Source organism: Maniola hyperantus, chromosome 13 (assembly GCF_902806685.2).
Source record: "Maniola hyperantus chromosome 13, iAphHyp1.2, whole genome shotgun sequence".
Lineage (NCBI taxonomy): Eukaryota > Metazoa > Arthropoda > Insecta > Lepidoptera > Nymphalidae > Maniola > Maniola hyperantus.
The window spans coordinates 8,455,930-8,483,544 of NC_048548.1; the positions used below are offsets into that span (position 1 = coordinate 8,455,930).

Below are 27,615 nucleotides of genomic sequence, written 5' to 3' on the forward strand. Positions count from 1 at the left end.
AGCGTTAGCTTAACATTTTATTGTGAAGTTATGCTAAAAATACTGACACCTGATGCCCATTAAAAATGATTTTTTATGCAATATATGGCTGAAGGCTATCAGTGTACATATTATGATTACGTTCAGTAATTCAGAAGTTATAAGGCTGTGACAGACGGACGGACGGACGGACGAATAAGTGCAATTTCACTCAAGTAGACTCAGAGACCTCGCTTCGCTCGGTCAATAATAGGTACCTACTTTGCGGTGCTATATAATTTTTACACCTAGACTTTTTCATTCCTCGTGTCATTATTGAAGTTATTTGGTTCTTCTTCTCCATTGGACGATGAAGAGCTTTCTTCGTTGTTGAAGTAGTGTGACGGGTATTTTGGAAGGCCTGGCTTTGTTGATAAGCTGGCCCGTCTTATAGCATCAACCATCAATCTATCAGTTATGTTGGGAAGAGGTGAAGACGGCTTTTCATACAAATTCTCTGGTATCGACGAGTAGCCTGAAAATATGAAAAGAATTTTTTGTTATAAATATTCTTAATGTACTTAGGAGTTAAAGTTTTGGTTTAGTTAAAAGGAGAATTTTTGCCTGCGATAGACATCATCATCATGATCAACCCATCGCCGGCTCACTACAGAGCACGGGTCTCCTCTCAGATTGAGAAGGGTTTTGGGCATAGTCCACCACGCTGGCCATGTGTGGATTCACATACCTTTGAGAACATTATGCAGAAATCTCAGGTATGCAGGTCTCCTCACGATGTTTTCCTTCACCGTTAAAGCAAGTGATATTTAATTACTTAATACACACTTAACTCTGAAAAGATAGACATTATAGACATACCTAATAGGAGCTGGAAAACAATTGCACAAAATAAAATTTTACAAGAAGAGCAAAAAACCGAAGCTTTTAAAACTATACTGTAATTAATCAGTTTTGATTGAAATCACGAACTTTGGACTCAATTTTAGCACAGTTTTAGGCCGTTTTGTTTGAAAATGAGTTTAATTTTATAGGTACCTACGTATTCAGTAATCCAAATCACTAACTTTGTACCTACTTAATTTGAGTAAAGTTTTAGGCCGTTTTGCTTGGAAATGAGGTCAAATATTCAGTGGGCTAAAAACGTCGGAATTAAAAAAATGAATTATGTAGACGTACACCGTATATGGGTTTTGACCTGAGTTTTGTTTATTTTTATCGTTCTTTTGTTAGTATCTTCACACGGCCTTGGCCAAAGGCCTGATGGTACCTATGTACTTACAAGTGGTAGGAGCTGATGCAGTGAATGTTGAAAATTGCTAACCATGAGAAGAGACTATTGCATATACCTACCTATGCCCTGACTACAAGTTTTCTGGAGAAATCTGTCGATAGTCGTACCCATATAGCTATTTTGTTATTATGTCTACAATGTGACCCTAGACAGAATATTATTTTTGACCTCTGTGATAGTATTTACCTAATCCTTTGTGCATTGAGGAGGTCAAATAGCAATCAGATCGTATAAAATAACATTTAATGTAAACGTGTAACATTTAATGTTTTGTAAGACAAAATATTCTTAGTTACAAGAAAATTGGTGATCTACACAATAGGCTAACTAGAAACAGAGACAAACTTGCAGCTTCTACCTTCCGCCTCAGGAAAGTCCAAAAGTCATTTGTGGGTATGGGTATTACCTTTTATAATAAAATCCCGCAAACTATTTTGGACTTACCTTTGCACAAGTTTAAAAAATCTATTAAAAATATGCTCCTGAAAAAAGCATATTACACAATTGAAGATTATCTAAATGATAAAAGAGCGTGGATTTGACCTGCAGCTCGTTCCGGCGACGCACAAGACTGCAAATACTATTTTATACATGGCATAATCTTGTACCCATATCAAATATTTGAAAAGAGCAACCGCCGAGTTTCTTGCTGGTTCTTCTCGGTAGGAAAGGCATTCCGAACCAGTGGTAGATGCATCCGACTATTCGAAAGTACTTGTAAAAGTTTATTCGAATAAAAAAGATTTTTATTTATTTATTTTATTTACTTCATTTATATGTACTTACTTACTTTTAATACTATAATAATGCCCTTCCGACCGAATTTTGTCCAGCGGCCAATCTCGATAGGGATTGCTTATGCCAACTGCGCGGGATATAATATTATAGTGCATATTATGTGTGTGTGCGCAAACAGGTGCACTCTTTAATCTCTCACTCCCATAGTTCGATGGGACGGAAATCCGACACAACTGGAGAGAGATCAGACGCAGGACCGACACTTTACGTGATCTCCAAAGCACGGGGATGATACACCGCCAACTTCCTAACTCCGTGCTAGTACTGAGATTTTTTTTCAGAAAAATCCAATACCTACCTATATATATTATAGTATTAAAATATTATATTAGGTAGGTACTATTTTTGGCCCGACCCAGGAATCGAACCCAGGACCTCGCCATCTACAGTCGAACATGACTACCCACTAGTCTAGAGCCACTAGACTAACTAGTAACGAGGCAGTTACTTATTATACAGTACCCGTAGTACAAGATTTTACGTCTCACCAAACGAATCCAAATTCGAGAGTCGAAATATTTCCGCGTTACAGTAAAATGGACCTAAACAGCCTTGAATTGATGTCAAATATTCAATGCCACTGATTTTAATTTCGCAATGTTTCCGCTTGGAGCGCTGGCTGTAGAAGTGTCGAGAAACTTGAGCTTTAAAACCAGGCATTTGAGATCCAGTTTACTGTAACGCGGAAGTATTTCGACTCTCGAATTTGGTTTGGTTTGGTGAGACGTAAAATATTGTACTACGGGTACAGGTAAATAGCGTATGCTCGCGACTTCGTCCGCGTGACTACATAAATTTCAAACCTCAATCAACTCACTTAGGGATGGAATTTTAAAAAAACCTTTCTTACTGGACACCTGCTATTTACAAAGAACACAACCCTCTAAATTTCATGTCTCTAGAACCAGCGGTTTAGGCTGTGTGATGATATACATATGTATAAGTCAGGCAGTCAGGACTTTGAATTTTATAAATACAGTTTTCATCTCACTCGCTCGGAAACAATCTTTTTGCCCTTTGAAATCTGACTGGAAAGTGGTAACTTTGCTCCCTAGGGCGCAAAGTACGAGTTGAAGTTCGAACGTGACGAACTGTCGTCTATGCGTCTATAACGTACCTACTTACTTTTTTCTTTCAATTAAAAATACTACGTGATAATGAAACGTTCAGAAACGCGGTTCGTCCTTACTGTCTTTACTACTTATTATTATTTACTTACTTGTTAAGTGACCCGTTGGAACTTTTATTTTTATTAAATTAAAATATAATTAATTCATTTCTATTTTTATTTAGGTAATTAAAATAAACAATCTGTTTCAGCTTTATTGAGTAAACAATATAATGAAGTTCATTGAATTATAAAAATGATTTTTTGTGGTACCTAAGAATCTTAAATTTGAATTCTGAACGCACCTGAAAAAAACTTTATTCATCTTTATAGAATCTTTTTTAATTAGAACCTCCTGTGAGAACCTCCTTCACTGCCCGACTTGTGGCCTAATAATATAGAAACTTCTTATTGAAACCTTCACGGTACTGGCGCCTCTTGTATCAATCATCTAGCGTTTTCCTCGATGTAGTGAGATGAAAAGTTGTGTGTTTCACACGGGTGCAAATTTATTTGCGCTCGAGTCTTTGAATTCTCGGGACAAAATAACATCTTTGCACCCTTGCATAACAAATAACTATTGTATTGTAGCCTAATATATTCTAAAGACACAACTATTAATATAATAAAAAGACACAACTATTAATATTATGATAAAATGTTACACACCCCTCCAGAAACATAACCAAAGCAGTTAAGGCACCTTTCACATGATCCCATAAGCTAAGACAATAACGAAACAATATGGCGTGGAGAAAAGCAGTAGGGACACGGGATAGGATTTTGCCTGCCTGCCTGACCTGCCTAATTCTTAGTTTAGCAATGATTCTTTCAAATAGCTTTCAATTAATATGCGGTGTAGGTACCTAGTACGGCAAATAAATCGAAAGCCTTGAATGGTCGAAATTTGGTGTTGGATTCGACCATTAAAAATTGTGTAGGCAATTGTAACGAAGTTTCACTGTACAAATATTTAGTTCGAGAAAGAAAAATAAGTAGGTACATCAATATTGACAGTAAAAATATATTTATCTAGAATATATTTATGTTCTATTAAGTATTTGAGTAGCTCTGTTTAAAATGTAGCTTCACAGTGTGAGGCTTAGGCATTGTAAATTAAACACGAATCAACATAACAACATAAATTATTCATTCAATATTTACATCGAAGGAGATTTATTCATACAAACTGCGATTGCTATCGCTTGTTATATTATGACGACACAAATGGACCTACTTATGCGACATGGAATCAACCCACACGATGATAGTTTTGAGAAAAAGCCGTTTAAGTGAAAATTTTGTGTACGTTTGATATGTTTGTTATTTTGAATAAAGTTTATTCACAATATTGTAGGAAATAGTTTATACTATCTATACAAATATAATATTGATGAAAAATATTAACAGTTTTCATAATAATATAAAAAAGAAGTCATGGTTCCTTGTAGAAAATTACCTGTGTGTGGGTTGGTTCCTTGTTACATTGCCATAATTTTATAGTAAAAATTAAAAAAACGCATATTATCTATTAATTATTGTTGAAATGAAATAAAAATCATGAATGAGTTATCATTTGTGCCCGTGACTACGTCCGCGTGGACTGCACTAATCTCAAACCCCTATTTTAAATTTCAAAAACCTTTCTTAGCGGATGTCATAATAGCTGTCTACATGCCAAATTTCAGCTGATCCGTCCAGTGGTTTGAGTTGTGTGGTGATAGATCAGTCAGTCAGTCAGCTTTTCTTTTAATAATAATAGAGACTTCTCACAAAGTTAGGCTAATACAGGTAGGATGGCTAAAATGGTTAGATTGCACGTATATTCTTCTGCTCCGTCGTAATATTCTTGGCAGAGTGGCTGTGGTCATCACGAAGTGACGTTTTCACGAAGTGATGTTTTACGCCTCAAGAGCATTCGCCACTTGTCGCCTTCTGGCTGAAAGTCTGGTACATTCGTGCACGAGACCACCCACAGCGGACTTAATCTGGTCGGGCCATCGCTTAAGTGACCTTCCTCGCCCTCTGATACCTTCCACCTTGCCATGCACTACAAGACGCTCAATGGAGTCACTCTAATGCCGGGAGACATGTCCGAAGAACATGCGACTTTGCACTAGCGCCAAAAGACGTTGTTTAATGCCCAGTTCTTGGAGTATCGAGACGTCGTTGGTGCGAAATTCGTTCAATGAGACTCTTCGCCTCCAGCACGACATCTCCAGAGCGTCAATCTTCTTCTCAATCAGTCGCAGAGTTCACATCTTCGCAGCGTATAAAAATTAGAAAAACAAATGTCCAAACAAGCCGGATCTTCGTAGCTTTTGTGATGTTTCTTTCTGTTTTTCCATATTTTCCTCAGCCTTTCTATTGCAGTTCTTGCTATCGCCATAGTCGCTTCACTTCTTTTACACAACCATCATTGTTCGAGATTAAAGCACCAAGAAATGCAGGATAGGACAACCTCCCAGTTCAGAGTTTGAGTAACTTCGGGCGAGTTATTGTTGGTGCGGTCTACAACCATCGTCATAGATTTACTGCGGTTTATTTTTAATCTGAACTCTTAAGACTAACACACTTCATTTTGAGAAGTAGCTCTTCCATATGACGAGCACTGGTGCAAACAAGGTAGTATCATCGGTGTAGTGCGATATCTTATACTTGGTAAGTGCGTATCGCAAATTTCGTTTATAAATTCGCTACAACTACGTTAAACGCTTAAAGTCATCGTCTTTTTATAGTTGCATCTGCTGTTGGACACAGGCCTCTTCTATCTTAAACTTTTTGCATTCATTTGATGGTAGCCACTCTCTGAATGTCATCGCTCCACACACAGGGGGTGCTCCATACTCGTATAGGGCGTCCCGATATACGTTTTCCAAGTTTCCAAGTCGCCACTGGGGAGCTTACGATTTCAGCAGCTATCAACAGTCTTTGGTTGAGCAGTTTTCTGACAAGCCCACTGCTACTTCATTGTGCTAGCCTCAAGAGCCATATTATCTATTATATGTGCTTTAGTTCTATGGCGAATTACTTCTTTTCGAACTTTTCTCTTCAAATGCTTCGAGCGATTTGGAATTTGTGGACTAGCCTGGCTGTCAGTGTCCATGTTTCGGCACCGTAAGTCATAACCGATATGATGCACTGACTGACTTTTGGGGTATAGGTGACGAAAAGACCTAATAGACGTATATTTCTTAATGTTAGAATAACTCAAGGAATATCTGTGCTAAGTTTTACTCTAAGGTGGTAAGGGTCAAAGCTAAATAAAAAAAATTAAGTGGCGGCAGCTAGAAATCATAGTTTGTCTCCTGATATTTATTCTCTCTTCATTGTTGGAAATAGTAAATTAATTTACAAATCACACAACGAGCTGATCTAATCTGCTTTAAAGCACAGTGTTGCCTTTGTAATATTACCTACTTATCTACCATTAAATTAGATTAAGTTGCCATATTCATACCAAAACAAAATTACCACTCAAAATGTAGTTATTTTGGGAAAAATTGAATTGAATTTAGAAAAACTAGCGAATCACAATAATGTAACTAGGTATCACTGACTTTAAAAAATAATTTTTTTCAAGAAATTTATTAAACAACACAGATTCAAAGGACATGTTTTCTTAGATGTTGTAAATATTGATTTATATCAACAAGGGACCAAGTAATGTGAGTCTTTGTAAAAATATAGAACTATGACATATTTTTATTGCAAACAAGAACCAACCCGCATGGTTCTGCATAATTGATTTATAAAAAGGGACCATGTGGTATGGGTCTTTATGAAAAAAATAAAAATTCAATGATTTCTTAGATTGTCAGGTTACCATGGGACATGGATCTTGTTAGTTTATTGAACAACTGTTAAAATGTGGACTGATAACTTTGTCATAGAAATGTTTTACTATGTTAGAATTGTCAGATCATTTTGATTTTTACAGGGTTGATAGAAGGTGCATTTTAAAAGCTTTCTGTATACTTATCTCAATTTTGGCATGTGTGTGGATTGGTTCCATGTTGCATAAGTAGGTCCAAATATTGTTACAATAAAATAAATATTGATAACAAAATGCCAACATCAAAAATAATTTAATTTATGAGATTTTATATAATTTTCTATAATATAATATGTAAATGGTAACTTATAATTTTTCGAATACTTATTAAGTATAATCTTAAAGCTAAATAAATTTTATACATTTTACATTCAAACCTACATATTCGCTAACATTTTTATTATGGAATGTATTTTTAATATATTTCGTATATTTCATATACCTACACAACCTTTCAGGAAGACCGTAAATATTTTACTTTATCAAATAACTATCACTGCGCGTGAGATTCTTAAATTATATTTTTCACACATCAGCTAAATAAATAATAATTATAAAAATATACTTTTTATATTTTCGCACAACTTTCACTTACGATATTTATTTTCCCTCCTAGTTAAATATTTTTGAAAATTAAAACTTCCTGCAAGATTTGTATTACATAATAAATAAATCAGCTGACTAGTTATTATAATATTAGGCTGTAAACGAGTAAAATGTATGATCTGAATTATTGATGTTAACATCAATAATTCAGATCTTACATTTTACTCGTACAATAGAAAAATTAAAAAGTAGAATGGACCAGCCGCTCTACGCTCTAACTCCATAATTTAAATAAGAAGTAGGTAAGTAGTATTGTAATATAATATTATTTGTATATAAAAAGGCTTATTTTAAATATGTTTTATATAAAATTCTTCATTACAACATTTCTCATGAAAATAAAAAATAAAAATATATCACGAAAATTTAATCATGCGACAACCTCCAAACTAAATGGCTTGATGATTTGGTAACCAGAATTTATGCATTGAAAATAAAAACTATTTCATTACAGCACTATTTTTTGTTAGTCGTGGCAGAACTAATATACTGAACTGGTGTCAAAAAGTGGTGTATTTACCACATTTTGACACCAGTTCAGTCACTAATATTTTGTGACGTAGTCCAGATACTAAAATTTTGTGGCCGTTCAATGCTGTATAGTTTCTAAGACATCATTTCTCAACTTTTATTAATAGCGTTGCGAGTTGCAACCCCTTAACAAATCAGGTACGAATATTATGACCCCTTAAATATTTTAACTAACCTACTTAATATTATTATGTTTAAATAGCATATTTAAAAAACCCAAAAAATACGCATCACAAGATACAATATATTTGCGGTTAAAGTTTATGTATCATATTTATATTCCAAAACAATGTATATTGATTACTAGCTTATTCTCGCGATTTCGTCCGTGTGAACTACACAAATTTCAAACTTCTATTTTATCCCCTTAGGGATTGAATTTTCAAAAATACTTTCTTAGCGGATGTCTACGTCATAATAGCTATCTGCATGCCAAATATCAGCTCGATCCGTCCCGTAGTTTGAGCTGTGCGTTGATGATCAATCAGTCAGTCACAGTCAGTCAGTCAATCAGCTTTTACTTTTATATAGATATATTGATTTAACACAATCACAAAATCCAAATCCAAGCCTCATAGGGGTCTTTAGACCAAGATTGAGAAACGATGATCTTCATTGTTACAGTCCATTTATTAATAGGATCTCTTCCATGCAATCGATTATACCTATCTGTGATACCTACAAAACCTATAGGGCTATACGGTGTATGTTGCCACATGCGGCCAGCTCTGCCTTGCTTGTCAGTTTTCCTGGATTTTCATAAGCTACCAAGTATATTGGCGAAAAGCAAATGCCCAGTCAACAAAGGGGTTTTAGCCAAGGCACGCCCATCAGTGAATAAAATTATAGGCATTAGAATTATTGACGTCATAGATTTGTACATAGAAACTCTGACAAACTTTTGTAAGGCATAAATAAAAAAATTCTAGTTGCTATAAAACGAACAGAGTTAAATAGAAATGGTTTAAAAGTAAACAATTGGTCATTGAGTTTTTATTTTATTCTGCCTTTTAATTTCGGCGGGTTTCGCATAATAGGTACCAGTAATATTTTAGTTAGTAGGTAAATAAGTATTTTTATAGTAAGTTAGTATTTGTCACACTGATGGCCGAACCTTGGGTAAAATGGGCATTTTGCTTTGAGTTTACGTTTACACTAATCAACATAATATTATGCCGAAAATATTGGGCCCAATGTGTACTGGAATCCACTTTTTCTATAGTGTAACAGTGAAGTCGCCGTTCTTCTGTTCGGCTTTGGGCGCTGGGGCGGGGCTTTCAGGGCGGGCGGGACGCTCTGGCAACTTAAGCACCAAGTGATCCGTGCTCTCTGCGATACATCACAAACAAACAGTTACAAACTACTCATAAGATGTAATTTAAATGGTGGGATAACCTTTGGTCGTTGAATGCCTGTGGAATTTGGGATAACGTTCAAGACGTGTAACGATAAGACCGTACTGTAAAATTTCACCGTGCAATTTTTTCCGCACAAACGTACGACTCGGGAATTGTTCGCGAGTGAGTACAGCTTCAAATAATTTCTATATGTACCGTTTATTTTTTTTACAAAAAAAAATCGCAGTGTGGACATACCCTAAATGAACGATATCGAGCACGTTTATTGTATTCAGACTTGTCTGAATTCGGGTAAATCTTAGAAGTTATGGCTGCGTAAACGCAATGTAAATAAACAACGTGTTTGGTGCCCAAACTTGGATAATATCCAACCCAAATACGGCATAACGACCAAGTGTAACTCCTCCATAATAATATAATTTTACGATGATTTAAGATTTACAATTGAAAACTCATTCATCTCCTTTTCAAAAAACAATCACTTTTATATACTTACTAAAATTTGTGCTATTTCAACTGTATTTTAATTAAAAACAATAAATCCAGCAAGCAATTTAATATCAGTAGGTATAGGTTTCATTTAATTATCAACAAAAAAATATTATCATATTTAACAAAAAGTAACGAAATCTTTATGGGGTTTCTAAATTTTTTATTGATACTAAGGGCCGGTTGCATATCATGCGGTTAAAACTACCTAACGATTAACGTTAGGTATACATATAGAACGTCAATAAAACCAAAGTGGAGGTAAAAATACTAACTTGTGGAACCCACTTTGATTTTTTTGTGGTCAAATTGTATTGTAGGCCATTCTAACCCAATGATATGCAACTGGCCCTAAATAATTATTAAGTGCTATATAATTATCATAATGACATGCAAACTTAATGATACTATGTTTATTCAGAATTGTGCAATGTGCATGTACCTAGTGCTAAACTATTTAAATGATAGGCCTTAGATGAAAAGTTAGAACATACAATATCTGATCGTCATATAAACAAGAAATAATTTCAAAAAAAAATTACAACGTCCCTCCAGAATCCAGAGCAAGCATACCTACGTAGGAAACAATAATTACAGTATACAATACGCAGGCATCTATGTATGTAGGCGATTCTCGAAATGCGAGATATTACATCCATAAACTTCACATCTACTGGTTCGTTTGGAGCCTGGTGCACAAAATGACATGCCTAAAACCTGGCGAGAATCACTACCAATATTATAAATGTAAAAGTGTTATGTTTGTTGGTTTGTCCTTCAATCACGTCATAACGGAACATAGGATTGACGTGTTTTTTGCACGGTTATAGTTAAAGACCTAGAGAGTGACTACTTTTTATGCCGTAAAATAAAATAGTTCCCACAGGATTTTTAAAACCTCAATCCATACATCAGATAGTAAATAATAAGTTCCACCCTGTAGTCTCTTAAAATTCGACATTTAAGGCAAATAATTATATTAATTACGTTTACATGAAATGCAAACGTTAACGTAGCGGATTAGTAAATAATGTAAAGCCGTAAATTCAATCACCGGTCTGATAATTTAAATAATACAAAGGCAATTGTTTATGTTCTTCGGGCAAATGACAGTAAAGTGGCCATTTACGGTGGCAATTGTTCTTATAACGTGAGTGAAATATTATTTGTATGTATATCCTGTACTAAAAAAGGGGGAGTGCTGAATTATTTGGCATTGAATTATATTTGATGTGGTACATCCTGTTAAGATTCGGGTGGGAAAAAATCGATAATATGAAATCTTTTGCATAACAGCGTCAGAATAGAAATTTTGGAGTTCGAAGTTACGGTTTTCTACGTCGAATCACAACGTTTGTCCGTTCATACATAATTGTCAAATTTACGCTAACGCACATAATAATATTACGTCAAGTTAGGTATACTCGTAAGTTGGGTTTCTTCCGTTTATCCACCCTAAAAAGCCACCCTAGAATGTATCCATCCAAAAGGATACTTGAATTCCAAATACATAATTAGGTATATAGGTACCTAATCTATACTTCCATATCCATATTAATATTACAAATGCGAAAGTGTCTGTCTGTTTCACAGCCCATCTGTTAAAACCGTTTTTAACCTTTGCTACAGAGATAGGGAATATCCAGGGAATACAGGCTACGGTTTGTTCCGTAAAATCGAAGTTTCCAAGGGAGGACATAAGCTATGGTTTGTTCCGGAAAATTAAACTATTTCCACGGGATTTTTAATAACCCATAGTTGCGGACACAATCTACTTGTATTGTAACTTAATCTACTATATCAAACCTGCTACGAATTTTTTGGTGCTACGTTGTTGCTACGAAATTGTCTTTGATTGTTTCAGGATTGTTTGGACCTGAGGCGCACTATTCTTTCATTGCAATTACTGCAATCACAGTAGGCTCAAGTACAACTGTACCTGTATATATATTTAGTATTGTAGCTAGATATGTGTGACATGCTTGACAAGAGATCACGTGAGTGTATAACATAACTATCTACATCAACTAATATCCCTCGTTTGTTCACACTAAGTTCTCAGAAACCATAAATATGTGAATCAGAGTAAATTACTACCAATATAAACATTACCTAAACAAATTTTTAGCAACAGAGAAAACAAAATAAAACAATTCTGTCCCTAAGGAAATCTCGTAAAATTGATTTGAAATGAAATATAATAATGTAGTAAAAATAATCGTAGAAAAATAAAACAGTATAGTTGTTGCAAACGATCAATAAATAAGGGTGATTGTGTGCGATATAGGTTAAGAGCATATTAATGTGAACGTTGATATTCCACCATGCAATCAATTCTTAGGTAATAAATAGGGTATTATCATTTGAAGTAATAACTGAGATAGTTCGTTTGTTGACCTTAGATAAATAATGTCGTAGATAAATTCTCAGCAAAGCATTGCGGAAATGCATATCTGCGACACTTGAATTTCGAATTTAGCAACTTTGATACTGCGGTTAACACAATAATCTAGTGCTCCAGACTTACTGATCATGTCGATCTATCAACGAGATAATAACATTTATGTTAAGATAAGCCGACACAAAAAGCAAACATGAAAGTGATTATAAACAGTTCTGCACAAATATCCTTCCACCACCACATTTAGCACTCGGTCATAAGTCTAAAACACTCACCCATTGATCTTCGATCAGCTTGAGTCCCGTAAAACTCATCCAGTTCCTTAGCGGAACACAGCGGCGTGTCGACTTGCGTAGTCGCTTCGAACTTAGAATAATCTACTTCGTACCCCTGACGCTCACGATTGTATGACACTAACGGCACAAATCTGTGTCCCCACATTATTTCACTTGTCGTATAACTAGAACGCGCTTGCGTCGTTTGACCCGTCGATTCGATTGTTCCCTCCAAAATAACTACGATCTCAAACTTTTCTTGTAGTACATCCGCAGCAGACACTCCATAGAAGGGACTGTTAGCATTTATTCTGTGCACCATCGTTATCGGCCAGATGAAGAAAAGATTACTATCACAACCGTCTGCATTCAGTTCTAATTCAGTCTGATAATGCGACAAAAGTTCTCCTTCCTTTGTCGTCCTGGAGCGAATTAATTGAGCCCTTACGCTAGCACCGATGATATGAGACTTCCTCAGGTCACCGACTCTGAACATTAGACTTAATTCACCGTCCCTCTGACAAACAACAGCGTATTTCGAGAACAAAAGTGTTTGTGTCCTGTGCTTCGGCCTCGTCATTTTAGCGAACACGATTCCCACCATGAAAGCTTGAATCATTACTCCCACTATACTCTGTAGGCACATTATAAATATAGCTTCAGGACATTCTTCTGTCGTCGTACGGGCACCATAGCCGATGGTATGTTGCGTTTCAATACTGAATAAGAAACATGAGGTAAAATCGTAGATATTAAAGACACAAGGTTTCCAGCCGTTGCTGTCCTGCATAGGCGGTAGATGATCCAGCTCAAGATCTCCATGTGTGAATGCAATCAGCCACCAAATAAGAGCGAATCCCAGCCAGGACAATATGAAGGAGAGCGTAAACACAAGTAGAGTCCATCGCCATTGCGCATCCACGAGTGTCGTGAACATGTCCTGAAGAAACCGCAAACGCCGCTGTGAGATCCGTGACTTGAGAATATTACATTCGCCATTTTTAAGAACCGCCCGTCGTCTTGTTCTTCTAGAAGCGCCGTGTCTGTGCGAGCGACTCCTGTAAACAAGTATACAAAATATTGATTACATATCGTTCCGTTTCAATGATTCTGCTTAAACATATGCAGATGGAATATAAGTGTGAACGCGTAGATCACGAGCTACGACGACGCTACGGCCTTCGTCAATGTTAATATTCTTAATGTGTAACAATAAAACATAAACATAATTGAAATGTTTTCTCATATTATAGACCACTGGTGACACAAAACATAAAACAAACAGTAAGCGAAACAGTACAGGGTTTTGGTGGGCGAAGACGGCACAGGTTGTCGTGGATCGAACCTCTTGCTCGAGCCCGTCGGGTAGTAAACGCCCGGGGAGAGGCTGCCGTTCCCTGGGACCACCTTGACTTTGAGCCACTCGTCGGGCAGGAGTTGGGCCTCCTCGCGGCTGGCTGGGGACTCCGGGTCGGCGTGCATGTTGTCGTGCGCGCGGCTCACTCGTAGGCGATCGTCTGCGCCACCATCCCCCGGAGCTCTCGTGCCTTCTGAAGCATCGCACGCGATAATGCCTCGATCACGACTGCCTCTATCATGCTCTTACGACGCGTTAAACGTTTTATAATTGTATCGCGAAATTCTGTATCAAAAATTATCAGTCTCGGAAAACAAATTATCGTTAGTACCTATTTTGACGCTTACACCCCGTAATGTTTGTCAGTCGATTTTGAACGTGAATACTGTACGTACGTACTTGTTTAATAAGGCATGAAAATGGGTATTATACGATTACTTGTGCTAAATCTGTTCTATAAAATTACTATTGCATCCAATTACAATATTATTTTTAAGTAGGTAGCGATTTAAAAGAAACTCCATAGGTAAGATATACGTACCTATTCACTACCCATATTATAAATGGTTTGTTGGTTTGGTCTTCAATCACGCCGTAACGAATCGAATTAAATACCAGAGAGAGTGACAAGTTATTTTTATACCGGAAAATCAGAGAATTCCCTCGGGATTTTAATTACTTAAATCCACGCGGAAGTCGCGAGCATCAGCTAGTAGTCCACGAGTAAACTATTTATATTGAGTAAGAGATAGATAATAGTGAGAAATATGCAAAGCTGGTACATACATCGTGATCATTAATTGTTTTTCGTCCAACATTTTTGTGCAAGTATGGTGTGATGTGCAGTGTGCTCCCGGGGCTTGATAGTCATGTATGAGCCACACCTTTTCCAGTTTCCCATTTAATAAGTGATCGGTTAGTGTAAATTAATGTGCCAATAATACTCGTCATTTAAACTACTAATTTGTTACTCTCGCACAATTTACGCAGGAAGGCTATTTTTGAAAACTTTACACGTCACGCAAATTAGTTACGTAATTCGCGAAAATTATATTTCTTTTTCCATCTATATAATTATCTGTATCAAAGTTTATATTTTTATTCAACCACTAGGTTGAATCTATAATGTGAGAACCTGCTTGTAAACTTTTCATCGTTCATTTTTTAGCGTAACTATCTAGAGTTGAAATACTGGAATTTTTTCAAGAGAGAAAAAAATAAAATTGTTAGAGATTTTCGGCGATTTAACGTTCTGAAGTTCTTGTTGGTTGAATTAAACTAATTCGAATAAAAAAAGAGGCGCAAATCTATCATCGACGAAAAAACATGTATTGAATTTTCGTATAAATGAATACTTAGACGTACGATGTAAATAACTTTATTTACAAGTTGCCTTAGTCGTTTCAAGTTAATTTGTTCTCCACCACGCCTCTTTACACAGACCGATGCACGATTTGCTTATTTATTATTGAAACAGATAGGCAAATACTGAATCGATCGTGATAACAGAATCAGTACTAATTTGCGCTGTTTGAGTGTGCATGATCATCGAAATATTCCGAATGCGCGAGGACTCAGAGGAATGGGTTTGTTCGATCAGAATCCGTGAAAACTGTAATTATCGTCCGAAATACTAAACAATTATATTTTATCAGATTAGGAAAACGTCACTATTAATATCTAATTCCCTTACATTTGTCCACACAATACTTTATTCATAAAAAGGGTAATCGTTAACGTTAACGGTTATCAATATCAACCATGACTCGTGTTTATTTCAGAGATCTATTTTCAATTTTGATAAAATTAATTAAAATTTTAAAACTATTTATTTAATTTTACTTAGTTATTAGGTTTTTAGGGTTCCGTACCTCAAAATGAAAAAGAAACGCTTATAGGATCACTTCGTTTTCTGTCTGTCAAGAAACCTATAGGGCACTTTCCGTTGACTTAGAATCATTGCTTTGTATATTACTTCGTATCGTATGGACAGGGCCATTAAAAATTGGGCTTTAGCACCAATGCAACCTCAGTGACGTCTGGAAACGTGTGACTTGATTAATCGAAAATGAGACAATACGTACTTAGTAGGAGGACTAGAGTACCTAACCGACGTAGTTCTACGAGTTGCAAAGCTGAAGCGATAATGGATGAGGCATATTATAACTCGAAAGACGACATCTGACGAGAGTTGTAGAGACAATGGATCAAGTGACTAAAGAGACTATGGAGTATGGAAATCTCTAAAATAGAGCACCGGTTCACGTCCAACCATTGATATGACGATAAGGGAGGAACGACATCGCGTAGTATCTGATCTATAAATAAAGAGCAACCAAAGACCACTTCCCGATCAAAGAGATATAAATCAGAATGAATCAAGCCGCGACACCTTGCAGATTGTCCCCGCAAGTAATCATGGACTTGTGCATAACGCGTGTCGACTGCAAGTAGCTAAGTTCTGTATTTATATACAAAAACACAGCCCATATTATATTATAAGGTGTGTTTGTTTGTTGGTTTGTTCTTCAATCACTAAATTACATCCATACAAAAAAACACATTGGTCTGTTGCTCCGTTACGATGTGATTGAAGGGCAAACCAATAAACAAACACACTTTCACATTTATAAGAATGAGTAAACATCGTAAACAACACAGGACCTCTAAGGCAACAATTTGTAAAAGAGTGTTTTTTTTAAATAATGGATGCAGTTTATTTCAAAACAACGAAATAATTGGCAGAGGTGTAAAGACTGAAGATAGAATAGAACACATAGAGACATGATGTTGTTCAGCATTTTCAAACTTTTCCGGGCCCGTCAGATGTTCACTCACTCGTATGAGTTGGTTGTCGCAATAAAACTATTACTTAATAAAGAAGATTATGAAATTTTATCTCTTTTATGTTATTAAGCCTATCAATAAAAGCTTTATTACCTATCTCAATTAAAAAGACGTTACGAATATTCGTTTTTAAACTCGTAGACCATGACGTAAAAGTTGTTCTTTAAAATATATATATACTTACTTATACGGAATTTCAGTTCTAGGTAAATGCAATAGTGTATAACTTATTTTTTTTATTGGTCTACATTTTTCCTTTCATTGACCACTCCTACGCAAAAATGTCTAACTTAGGTAATTGTTTTTATTCGTCAATGCTCTATTGCATAGGAAAAACCTTTCTATATGAGTGACCGCCCGTTTGTGTTAATCAATTTTTATATTCGACTATGTTTTCCGTAGGTATACAAAAATGTCTTAATTTTTTTTTTACCATTTCGTGTGTTAAATTGACGTTGAATAATTAGTTCCTTATAACAAATAACTAACAAACTTGAATTGTGTTTTATATCTATCGATAACGTGGAGTCTGTGTTAGTAATAGGTAACATTACTTAATTAAAGATTACCTATTATTATATGAAGATAAAGTTATATTGTTTTAGACATTTTAACACAATTTCTTCTCTGTAGAAAGATTGTATGACGTGATTAATCACCATGCTATCTAGACGTGTATCAATGTTTACTGATTTTGGTGGATTTGGCAGATTAAGTTTATCCCCTTGTTCGACCGTCTTACAACCTATTTACAGACCTTGATAAGTGACGGTGTTAACGTGAATTTAAGACGAGATTAACTGTAATAGTGGAGGATTATGTGGATAGTTGTTGTAGCTTTTCTACGTTAACATGTAATCAGCAAATGGTACTTATTTGATAATGCTTGTTTTAACCAAGGTCAATGATTCTTGAGGTTTTAAGAGGGTAGGTTTAAGTATAATAAACTAGGACATGGACGCGCTTGTTCTCCACAAAGAGAATTGATGCGTTCGAAATTAACGAAATATCGAATTAATATATAATCGAATCTGTACTGAAGGCGAATGCAATGTATTATTTTCGTGGACTGCCAAACGCACAAACGCATCTATTCTTTCGCAACTACAGATTAAAACACAACGAACCCCCAGACCCCCCGTGTTAGAGGCCGATGTCTTAACCACCTAGGTTAGGTAAGCATGATAATTGACTACCTACCTAGTAGTTAGTAATCATTATTACTTAGTTAGGTACATGAAAAAAATAAACCTCATTAAAATGGATATTGCATATTCGATTTGGTCTAGGATTGATCATCAATATTATCAAGTATCAACCTATCACCGGCCCACTACCGAGCAAGATCTATTCTCAGAATTAGAAGGGCCACTACGCTGCTGACTAAATGCGGATTGGCAGACTTCACAAATTGCACACCTTTGAGAACATTATGGAGAACTGGCATACAAATTTCTCACGATTTTTTCCGTTCACCGTTTAAGCAAGCGATATTCAATTGATTAAAACATACCTACCTAAGGGTGCCTGTCAACTGAAACGGAGCAGAGCGGAGATGTCTATAGTTGACCAATCATAGTTTTGTCAGATGACGGAATAAAATTATCACGTTATTTACCGATAATCTGATTGGTCTGCTCAACACATCTCCACTCTGCCCCGCTTCTGTGGACAGGCACCTTTACTCCGAAAAGTTAGAGGTGCGTGACCGGGATCAAACCCCCGACCTCCCGATTAGGAAGCGGACGTCTTAAACACTAGTTTATCACGGCTTCCAATGATACCTATCTTAGGATAGGTGTGTGATTAGGCTAAGTATTATCTTCAAACGAAGTAAAGAGAGACTTCTAACGAGTGAAGAGGCTATGTCACAATTATATTCTTGTTCAACTGTTGAAAAATGTTATTGTGACATAGCCTATATCTACATAGCTTATATATATAATAAGCAAAAACATGTGATTAAAAAATAATATACTTAATCAATTGATAATACTAACTTTGTTTTATTATATTACCCATCAAGATACCACCTTGTCACTGCTAACTATTGTACGAAAGTAGCACACACTTGGTCAACAACGATAATGTCACCTTATCATTTAACTATTTACGTCTGCGTCTCATCTTGAAGCACTTCACCTCTATTGGAATCCCACTTATTTAAAAAAAAAACCTCTTAAGTCAGCAATAAATAAGACGCATATAATATCATCACGACAAAGTTATTTAACATTATTATGTGGCTAACATTTTAACGGGTATCCTGTTGCTTAACAAATTTACTTATAAGTAGTTTCAGAGTTTAAAGACACTTTGAAGAAGTGACAAACTAGTTTTTTGAAGAAATGATTGAAACACTGAATCGTTTTGTATTAAAACAATCGCGCACATGTATTGTCTTGTGCAAATATTTTTTTAAACTATTTCGATAAGTGTGGAATTTATCTTTTCCCCGATTAGATATTGAGCCGTGAAGGACCCTGAATCACTTTGTGCTATGAAAGTGATAAGATGCAATTATTTACAATATCTAGTACATCAGAGTCAAGAGATTCTGAGATCTGAGATTTACAATAAGTATAGGTACCTGTCTTTAGTAATCTGAGTTCATTTTCGACATCAAACGAGTCGCAGGGAGCCGCTGGATTCTGGAAGCGCAAGACCTTGGCCTGTGGAAGTCCCTACAAGAGACCTATGTCCAGCAATACTAAGTAGTTCATTTTGTATTAGCTTTATCGCCTAAAGAGGTCATGGCCGTAAGACCCGTACGAAAGAGCCGCAGTAGGTAAGTACATATACTAAAGCTAGCAGACAGACAGACATATTATGTTTGGATTTATAATAAAAGTATGGATATGGATTAGTATTGTATAATAATTTATAATATAATCTATAATCAAACTTTAATGTGAAACCCGACTATTCCTCTTAATAAACCCTGAAAATATAGGCACCAATAAGATATTTATAATAGTTTTCTCATTTGCTTGGGATATTTGAATATTTTATTTACTATATTCATATATTTTATGAACTCAGAATTTTCTTCTCTTTCATTTAACATCCTACTCGATACGATTAGCGAAAAAAAAATGACACAACTATTTTGGATGTTCCGCCATATTATTGATTTTGATCATATAAAATTAGCTCATGTCACCCGGACTATAATAATGTCATCGTTCATTAAAATCGGCTTGATAGTTAATAGGCGCTACGGTGAAACATACATATTTAAACTACTGAAATAATAACCCTTTCTTTTGGTTCTGGCCATTGTCGGGTAAAAAGTGATAACTTAATTGAAACACTCATTTTTTTCAATTTTCAGCTTAACCTCGCTTAATAGCCTCATCTGGTGACAGAAGGGCTGGCTCATTTTTTGCGCCGAGATGGCAATCAGGGAGGGAACGCCCCGCACACCCGCACATCCCCTGCGCTAACCCAGTGCGGGCGAGCCTCATGCCCCAATTGCCATTCGACCTGTCGCTGATATAGGTTTGTCCTTTTGTTAATAACCTGTAAAGGCATATCAGCTATTTGAGGAAGATAAAGAATATCTACTAATCCCATTGTTTGTCGTTACGAATGTTTATGACGTCACTCATCCATCTTTAAAATGTCCGAACTCCGGCACCATTTTTTCAAAAGTTTAGGTAGAGATAGTACTGGTAGTAGGTACCTGTCATCATCATGATCAACCTATCACCAGCCCTCTACTTACTGAGCACGGGGCACGGGTCTCCTCTCAGAATGAGAAGGGTTTAGGCCAAGTCAGCCACGCTGGCTCAGTGCGAATTGGCAGACTTCACACACCTTTGAGAGCATTATGGAGAGCTCTCAGTTTCCCTCGAGATGTTTTCTGTCACCGTTATAGCAAGTGATATTCCTAAAAAATGCTTAATTCTGAAGAGTTAGAAGTAGGTACATAATATAATCTTAAGTTAATACAAACCTGCAGTCATGTCTGTATACAGTGCTGTAACCTATAGAACTGCTGTATGTAGGTATCCTATGAAGACTGGCTGTGTGCTGCATTGGCGGCCTTAGGAACCCGCTGCCTCCATATCCGACTCCTAGCATCGGGGACTCCATGACAGAGCTGTCTAGTGCACTCGTCTCATCAGTCGCCTCCTCAATAACACCAGGTTTGTAGAATATCTTGCCAGCAGAAAGCCCAGGCTTCGTCCTTGTTTCCTTTTGTCCGTCATCTTTCCTTACTTGCATTTCATATGAGGGCAAATCTTCTGCACTCATATTTACTGTCTTAGTAAATGTATGGATGCTGTAGGAAGCTCCGGTAGTCAGGTTACGCGTTCGTGGTTTTGTATTTGATCATAGTTGATCATTTTTGTAGTTTCGACGATCGGGTTATTGGAAATCATTGAAGTGAATCTGAAAAACAATTTGCTTAGATCAGAAAACTGAAGTATTTTACTTATTTTGAGTAAAGGTACATTAATAGGTAGGCACTTTACCTAGTACCTAGGCACTTTATTGATATCCTTAGATTGATTCATGTTTAAAACAAACTGCAATTTAGAATTTTGTGATTGACACAGAACAAAACATACCTATAAAAGGCTCTATTATTTTTACAAATTCAAAGACATCAATTTGTAACATGGCTGTACAAAAATCAACCTTTGATAAAATATTCAAGTTCATTGATTAGAATAACCTAGTGGCTAGTAGTAGTAGGCAAATGTCTATCTATCTACTATATATATTATATATATACTATATATAAAAATGAATCGCTGAATGAAAATGAAAATGAAAAATGAAAATGAAAATCCTTTTTATTCGTATAAACTTATACAAGTGCTTACGAATAGTCGGATGCATCTACCACTGGTTCGGAATGCCTTTCCTGCCGAGAAGAACCAGCAAGAAACTCGGCGGTTGCTCTTTTCAAATATTTGATATAGGTACCAAATTATGCCATGTATAAAATAGTATTTGCAGTCTTGTGCGTTGCTGGAACGAGCTGCAGGTCAAATCCACGCTCTTTTATCATTTAGATAATCTTTAATTGTGTAATATGCTTTTTTCAGGAGCATATTTTTAATAGATTTTTTAAACTTGTGCAAAGGTAAGTCCAAAATAGTTTGCGGGATTTTATTATAAAAGGTAATACCAATACCCACAAATGACTTTTGGACTTTCCTGAGGCGGAAGGCAGGAGCTGCAAGTTTGTCTCTGTTTCTAGTTAGCCTATTGTGTAGATCACCAATTTTCTTGTAACTAAGAATATTTTGTCTTACAAAAATTATGTTATTATAAATATATTGAGAGGCTACAGTAAGGATATCTATTTCCTTAAATTTCTCTCGAAGGGAATCGCGTGGTCTTAAGTTATAAATTGCGCGTATTGCCCTTTTTTGTAAAACAAAAATTCTCCCAATAAATGTGTCCCAATAATAAATGTGTTGCTGATCGCAAATCTCGAGAATAGCTGAACAGATTTCGCTAATTCTTTTTTTATAATATTCCTTGAAGTACGAGGATGGTTCTTACGGAGAAAAAAAATTAAAAAATCCTGAAAAAGAATCAACTGTTAGGCGGTACGAAGTTCGCCGGGGCAGCTAGATATAAAATAGTAACATATGCTTTCTAAATTCTAATCAGTTATCGCTGTTAAAGTTGTTAGAATTTAGATAGCGCCATCTGTTGATGAGTAGCTGCAACTGCGATGTTTAAACTAACTTTATATACAATTATCTACACAAATACAATGAATAAAATAATAAAGAAAACATTTACACGTAACCGCAAAAGTTTTCAAATAATACAAATAAGTACACAAGGGAATACATTTGATTCGTTTCGGTGATTCGTTTGCTCGTGGACCGCGACTGTTACAAAGTTTTAAGTTTGGTGTTACGGCTACAATGAACAGTGTAGAGTACACAGTATGACAATGAGGTAACACAGAATGAACAACATTCCTCGTGATCACTTAGGTATCGTTGGCAATTTTTCTTGAAAATTGTTATCATCCCGAGTTCCGGCGTTTTGACACGCTACGTCCTTGCACTCATTAGGATATGGTCGATCTCTATGACAACTACGGATGCCTTTATTTCCTCCCACTAGGATTGTTCTATCATTGCGGAAAACCTCGTAAAATAGTTAACTTTATTCCCCTATTATAGAAAGATTGCAGACTATAATCGCATCCCTCAACTCTTAATTCCATGATTCCATATGACTGACTCATGTGTTTGTTAGATACCTAAGTAATGGTAGGTAGGTATAATACAATGTTAGTTTCACATTAGTTATGCACAAAACTATTTAAAGATTTCGGTGGTATTATTATAACGTTTAATTTAATACCCCGAAAATAATGATTAATAATTAAATTAAGAATAACGAAATGGTAAAAAAACGTTTTTAGTGAGTAGGTACATCATTCAAATGTTCACGTGCCATCTCAGATTACATAATTTTTCCTTTGCATGTGAAGGTGTTTTGGCTCTATCCTGATCACGGAATCCATACTTCGATACTATTGTATTAGTCTGTCGTCTGCTAGATTTTCATGGTCCATCTGTTAAACCGATTTTTATGAAATAGTTTGTACCACAAAGATTTCTTATGCCGGCTCCATACAGTCGTCTAACAATCCAACGCTCCAACGACCAACAAACGTCAATAGTGTGGAGTCGATCAAAACAGACTCTCCGTTCCAACCTCATGCACTATGAAGAACGTTGAAATGATAGGTGTTTCTGCGCTATACCTTATGAGTACATATATTTATTTTTTACAAGTATATCATCATCATCATCATCAATCGATAGACGTCAATTTCTGGACATAGGTCTCTTGAAGGGACTTCCACTGGTACTGCCAATGTTTGGGCAGTGGTAATCACTTAACACCAGGTGACCCAACTGCTCGTTTTTTTTAAGGAGTAGATAAGTACGACAGTAGTGCAATGAGTATGATACTGATTATCTACCTTTACCCTCTACCCTTATCAATTTTTATCTTGACCGTCAGGCTATGGCTTGAAATTAAACCCTTATCTACTAAAGCTTCGTGACGTTAGTAGGTAGTAATTGCACTGATTAAGCTGCGTAATGCGTTGGTTGCCTCCAGCCGTTCGTCTGAATGTATGATTTGAGGGTGTAGTGATTCTTTGTAACTCTACCATCTCTATTTGGTGTCCTTATCTTATACAACATTCTCGCAAGTAACATATTTCAGCGCTCTGCAATCACACGATACCCCAAGGCCTAAACCCTTTCTCACTAGTCATTAAATCCTCTGTAACGTATTTGCCTGATAGAGATCACGTCAAAGCAATAAGCTAATCGTATCTACCTATCTTAATTTTTTAATGTTTATTTCTTTGTTTATGTGCATTTCTTTTTAGCCTCTCGTATTACAGCTTTTTGCATCATCTCCATAATATCGTGCCCCTAGTTTGTTCGTCTTTGGTAATTAGCTCAATGAAACGTGTGACTATGACGTGTCATAGATCCATTACGTCTGTCAAACTTATACCTGGACTGTTGCGAAGGCCAGTCTCAATTGCCGTGTCTGAATTGTAATTAATTACTACTTTAAAGACTAGCCTGAGACTACTTGTCAAGCTAATTATAATTACCGAATCCAGTGATTTACAGTACAGAATGCAACACAGAAGACATAATAGGTATCTATAGGTTTTTGACTGATTTTGTTGACTGGTTTAACGCAATGAGCCTTCATTGCGTTAAACCGGTCAACCTACCTAACCAGCATCTCATTGCAAATTATGGTGCCTACAGTTAAAATTGTCAAAAACATTGATTGTGGTGAAGCAAGGTTATACCTAGATCCTAACGGAAGTCTAAATGGGGGTATTGGATTATAAATTAAATTATTCAAAGTCAAACGTCACAATTAACTAACACATTCGACTAAATGGTCGTGTTTGAACTTAGGCATTATACAAAGATTTTGAGTTATTTAATCATTAATAATATCATCATTTATTAAAAAGTCAAAACTCGAAATCCTGGGTTGGATAAATATAACCACGTAATTTAGAAAAATCCAAACAATAAAATAAAATTATGATCATAGAACACGATTTCCATATTTTTAACAGGAAATTATGACATTGATATGATTAAATGAATTGTAGGCATTGTTATAAATTATAAATACCACCTACCATGTGTAAATTTTTATAAGATACCTACTATCAATCTACGAGTAAGTATATCTATCATGGTTAAAAAGAGTATTTGAAAGACTTACAGACTCCGCTCCAACAATCAGCAATCAAGTGATCCATCTAACCATTTGCTTGTTTAACATTATAAGACAAAAAAAAACGTACATGAGATTATTTTGAATCTAAAACATAATACCACCTTCCACTGTGCATTTGTTCGTTTTCTCCTTAGCCTTAATGTTGTCTGGAAGAGATCGATTTAAAATTTTTTTGTAACCCGTTATTTGTTTTTTGTGGTGCAATAAGGTACGTACATACATACATAATCTTATTATCCTTTTAAACATACCATATACCATTTCTATTTTCAATCAAAGCACTGTCAGTTAAAACTATGACCACCGCAGCAGGAACTCTCTATTTTGGGGACAATTTATTGCGAGTAGCCGGTGCTTTGAGTTCAGGCTCTGATTTAATATGATTAGCCCTAAATATCCGTTTGCTTGCATAACTCTGATCTCATAACAGGATGTGTTTTATCTCTTGTGTGTTCTCCAACTCAACTTGGGTTTCTCAGTAGGTAGGTCAGTTTTAATTGTAACTTGTATACTTGATAGATTACTTTTTTACAAATCACACTTTTTAGAAATAGGATTACCTAACTAATGTACAGAAATGTTCCCTGAATTATCATGATTTCCAACTCTATCTTAAAGCAGTTCGCACTTCGTAGGGTTCGTATAATTAAAGATCTCTGGTTAGTAACGCGATGTTTGTTACAGATTCATTAAGAAAATTGTCACCCACATCTAAACCAATACGTAAGGTTATAGAAGAATTTCAAACTTTTAAGTACCTACTTAGTAGCAAAAACTCGAATGAGTCACAAAAATGACTCTACCGACACCAAATATATGTACACATCGTTGATTCAATTACGGGGTCATTTAAATTATGTCACTGTCAAAACCTATGAGATTTAAGCACTTAGATACGTTAGACGTTAAAATCTTATCGTGATATCGTAGGTATCTGATTATAGCTAAAGAGATAAATTAAAAGTTTCTGACAAGCACACTTATTATAATGAAATCACAAACAAATAAATAATTAAATCGTCAAAAATCCTAATTAAGTCGTCAGAGTAAAGTAAATAAAAAATATATCTACCTACCAATACCCTAAGTAACTAACTACACGTTAAAAACCAGTTTCCTAAAAATATCAATGATTGTTTAAAAGCTTATAATGTAAGTAATGTACCTAGACATATTTGATCCTGTTAAATAAAGCTAACGGCTAAACTTAATAAGTTGTTGAAAGGACTTTGATTTATAACACGTACCTACATGACAAGTTTATCATTTTTGTAGATTTTAATAAATAATTTTAAGGTCAAATTTAATAGTCTAGTCGCTTTTGATTTTAGTTAAAAGTAAAGCATTATTTACTTATAACTCGAAATAGTTGAACCAGATAACTCTTAAGTATGTAAATAAACACTTACTAACTGTCTAACGAGTAACGATCAAAGAAAGGAAAAGCGTGACGATCGCATAATGCCCATTTACGTCATGAGAAAGATCCCTAATATTATATTAGATCTGTATGATTATGACATGATTATAGTAGGTACAATTCAAATGTAGAGGCGTTAGAAGAGAATATTTACAGTTCAAACCATGTCAACTTTTTTATTAGCTTATCTTTCTTATAAGCTGATCTAAATTACACAGTATGCACCCACGTGATCTTGTATACACAGCTGATTTCAACCAACAACTTCATTTTATAGATCAAAATCAACATAAGCAGTTAGGTAGGTACCTACTCCTACAGAGTTGAAACCCCAAATTTTTATACTTACCATCTCTCGTTTCCACGTAAACAATTTGAAAACTAAACATCGAACATCAAAACAAACAATTATTGTCACATTCATTGCATTAACATGATTTTTTATCTTTCATCGACACTTTATGTCATATTGGCCGGATAGCATGATTTTAGGGTTATCAACGGGATTGTTTCGTAAACTTTCACATCACAGATAAACAATCGTTTTCGTTCCAGGACTGGATTAATCCCTTACGTGCGATCAGAATGCCTGGATAGCTATGACTGGCAGGCGTGCAATGGTACCTAAGCCAATTGTGAACCGACTTTATTTGTTAACTAGCCACGCGCTCGGAAACAATTGACGGTGTTTCACTGTTAGCCTCTGCAGATAAGATTTAAATGTCCGTCATAGGTACATGTTGACAATAAGAATCAAAATCAAACACCAAACCTGCGTTAAAAAGTGGTACATACCTACACATTTTAAAATCATCATAGTAATTATTCTCACCAGATAATTGATTGAAAAGGAGCCTCTAGGGGCATGCTACATTACACATAATTACTGGCATGTTTTGCATTTGTAGGATACAGTATGATTATAATAACAAAACTCTTCTTCGTACAATGACTTAGGCCCACTTGCACAAGGACATGAATTAAGTTGTTAAATTTTTAATGCTATCATTTTTTGGTAACCACACACATTATGCTCTTGCCAA

General features: G+C 35.6%; 1 protein-coding gene and 1 long non-coding RNA gene across 7 annotated transcripts; one reads left to right on the forward strand and one right to left on the reverse strand.

Moving 5' to 3' along the window:
* LOC117987978 (G protein-activated inward rectifier potassium channel 3-like) lies at positions 1-27,199 on the reverse strand. 6 transcript variants are annotated; one of them, XM_034975066.2, is made up of 4 exons: positions 26,922-27,199; positions 20,834-21,273; positions 12,672-13,729; positions 1-493 (listed from the first exon to the last, which is right to left on the reverse strand). In XM_034975066.2, the coding sequence occupies exons 2-4, from the start codon at positions 21,133-21,135 to the stop codon at positions 267-269; spliced, it is 1,587 nt and encodes a 528-aa protein (XP_034830957.1). In that variant the 5' UTR covers positions 21,136-21,273; positions 26,922-27,199; the 3' UTR covers positions 1-266. The 6 variants fall into 6 exon arrangements, with proteins under 6 accessions (XP_034830957.1, XP_034830959.1, XP_034830958.1 ...); XM_034975068.2 differs by lacking the exons at positions 20,834-21,273; positions 26,922-27,199 and adding exons at positions 14,017-14,221; positions 18,876-19,222; XM_034975067.2 differs by lacking the exons at positions 20,834-21,273; positions 26,922-27,199 and adding exons at positions 13,972-14,221; positions 18,876-19,222.
* On the forward strand, positions 19,192-20,993 carry LOC138403171 (uncharacterized). Its single transcript, XR_011237469.1, has 3 exons — positions 19,192-19,663; positions 20,210-20,363; positions 20,871-20,993. It is a non-coding gene; the product is annotated as an uncharacterized lncRNA (long non-coding RNA).
* Positions 27,200-27,615: the final 416 nt, after the last annotated feature.

Coding starts and splice junctions, on each gene's coding strand:
- LOC117987978 (XM_034975066.2), bottom strand. CDS start 21,135: ATGAGTGCAGAAGATTTGCCCTCATATGAAATGCAAGTAAGGAAAGAT. Junction 13,730..20,833: donor GTATACAGACATGACTGCAG/GTTTGTATTAAC, acceptor ACTTGTTTACAG/GAGTCGCTCGCACAGACACG. Junction 494..12,671: donor AGCTGATCGAAGATCAATGG/GTGAGTGTTTTA, acceptor TCATATTTTCAG/GCTACTCGTCGATACCAGAG.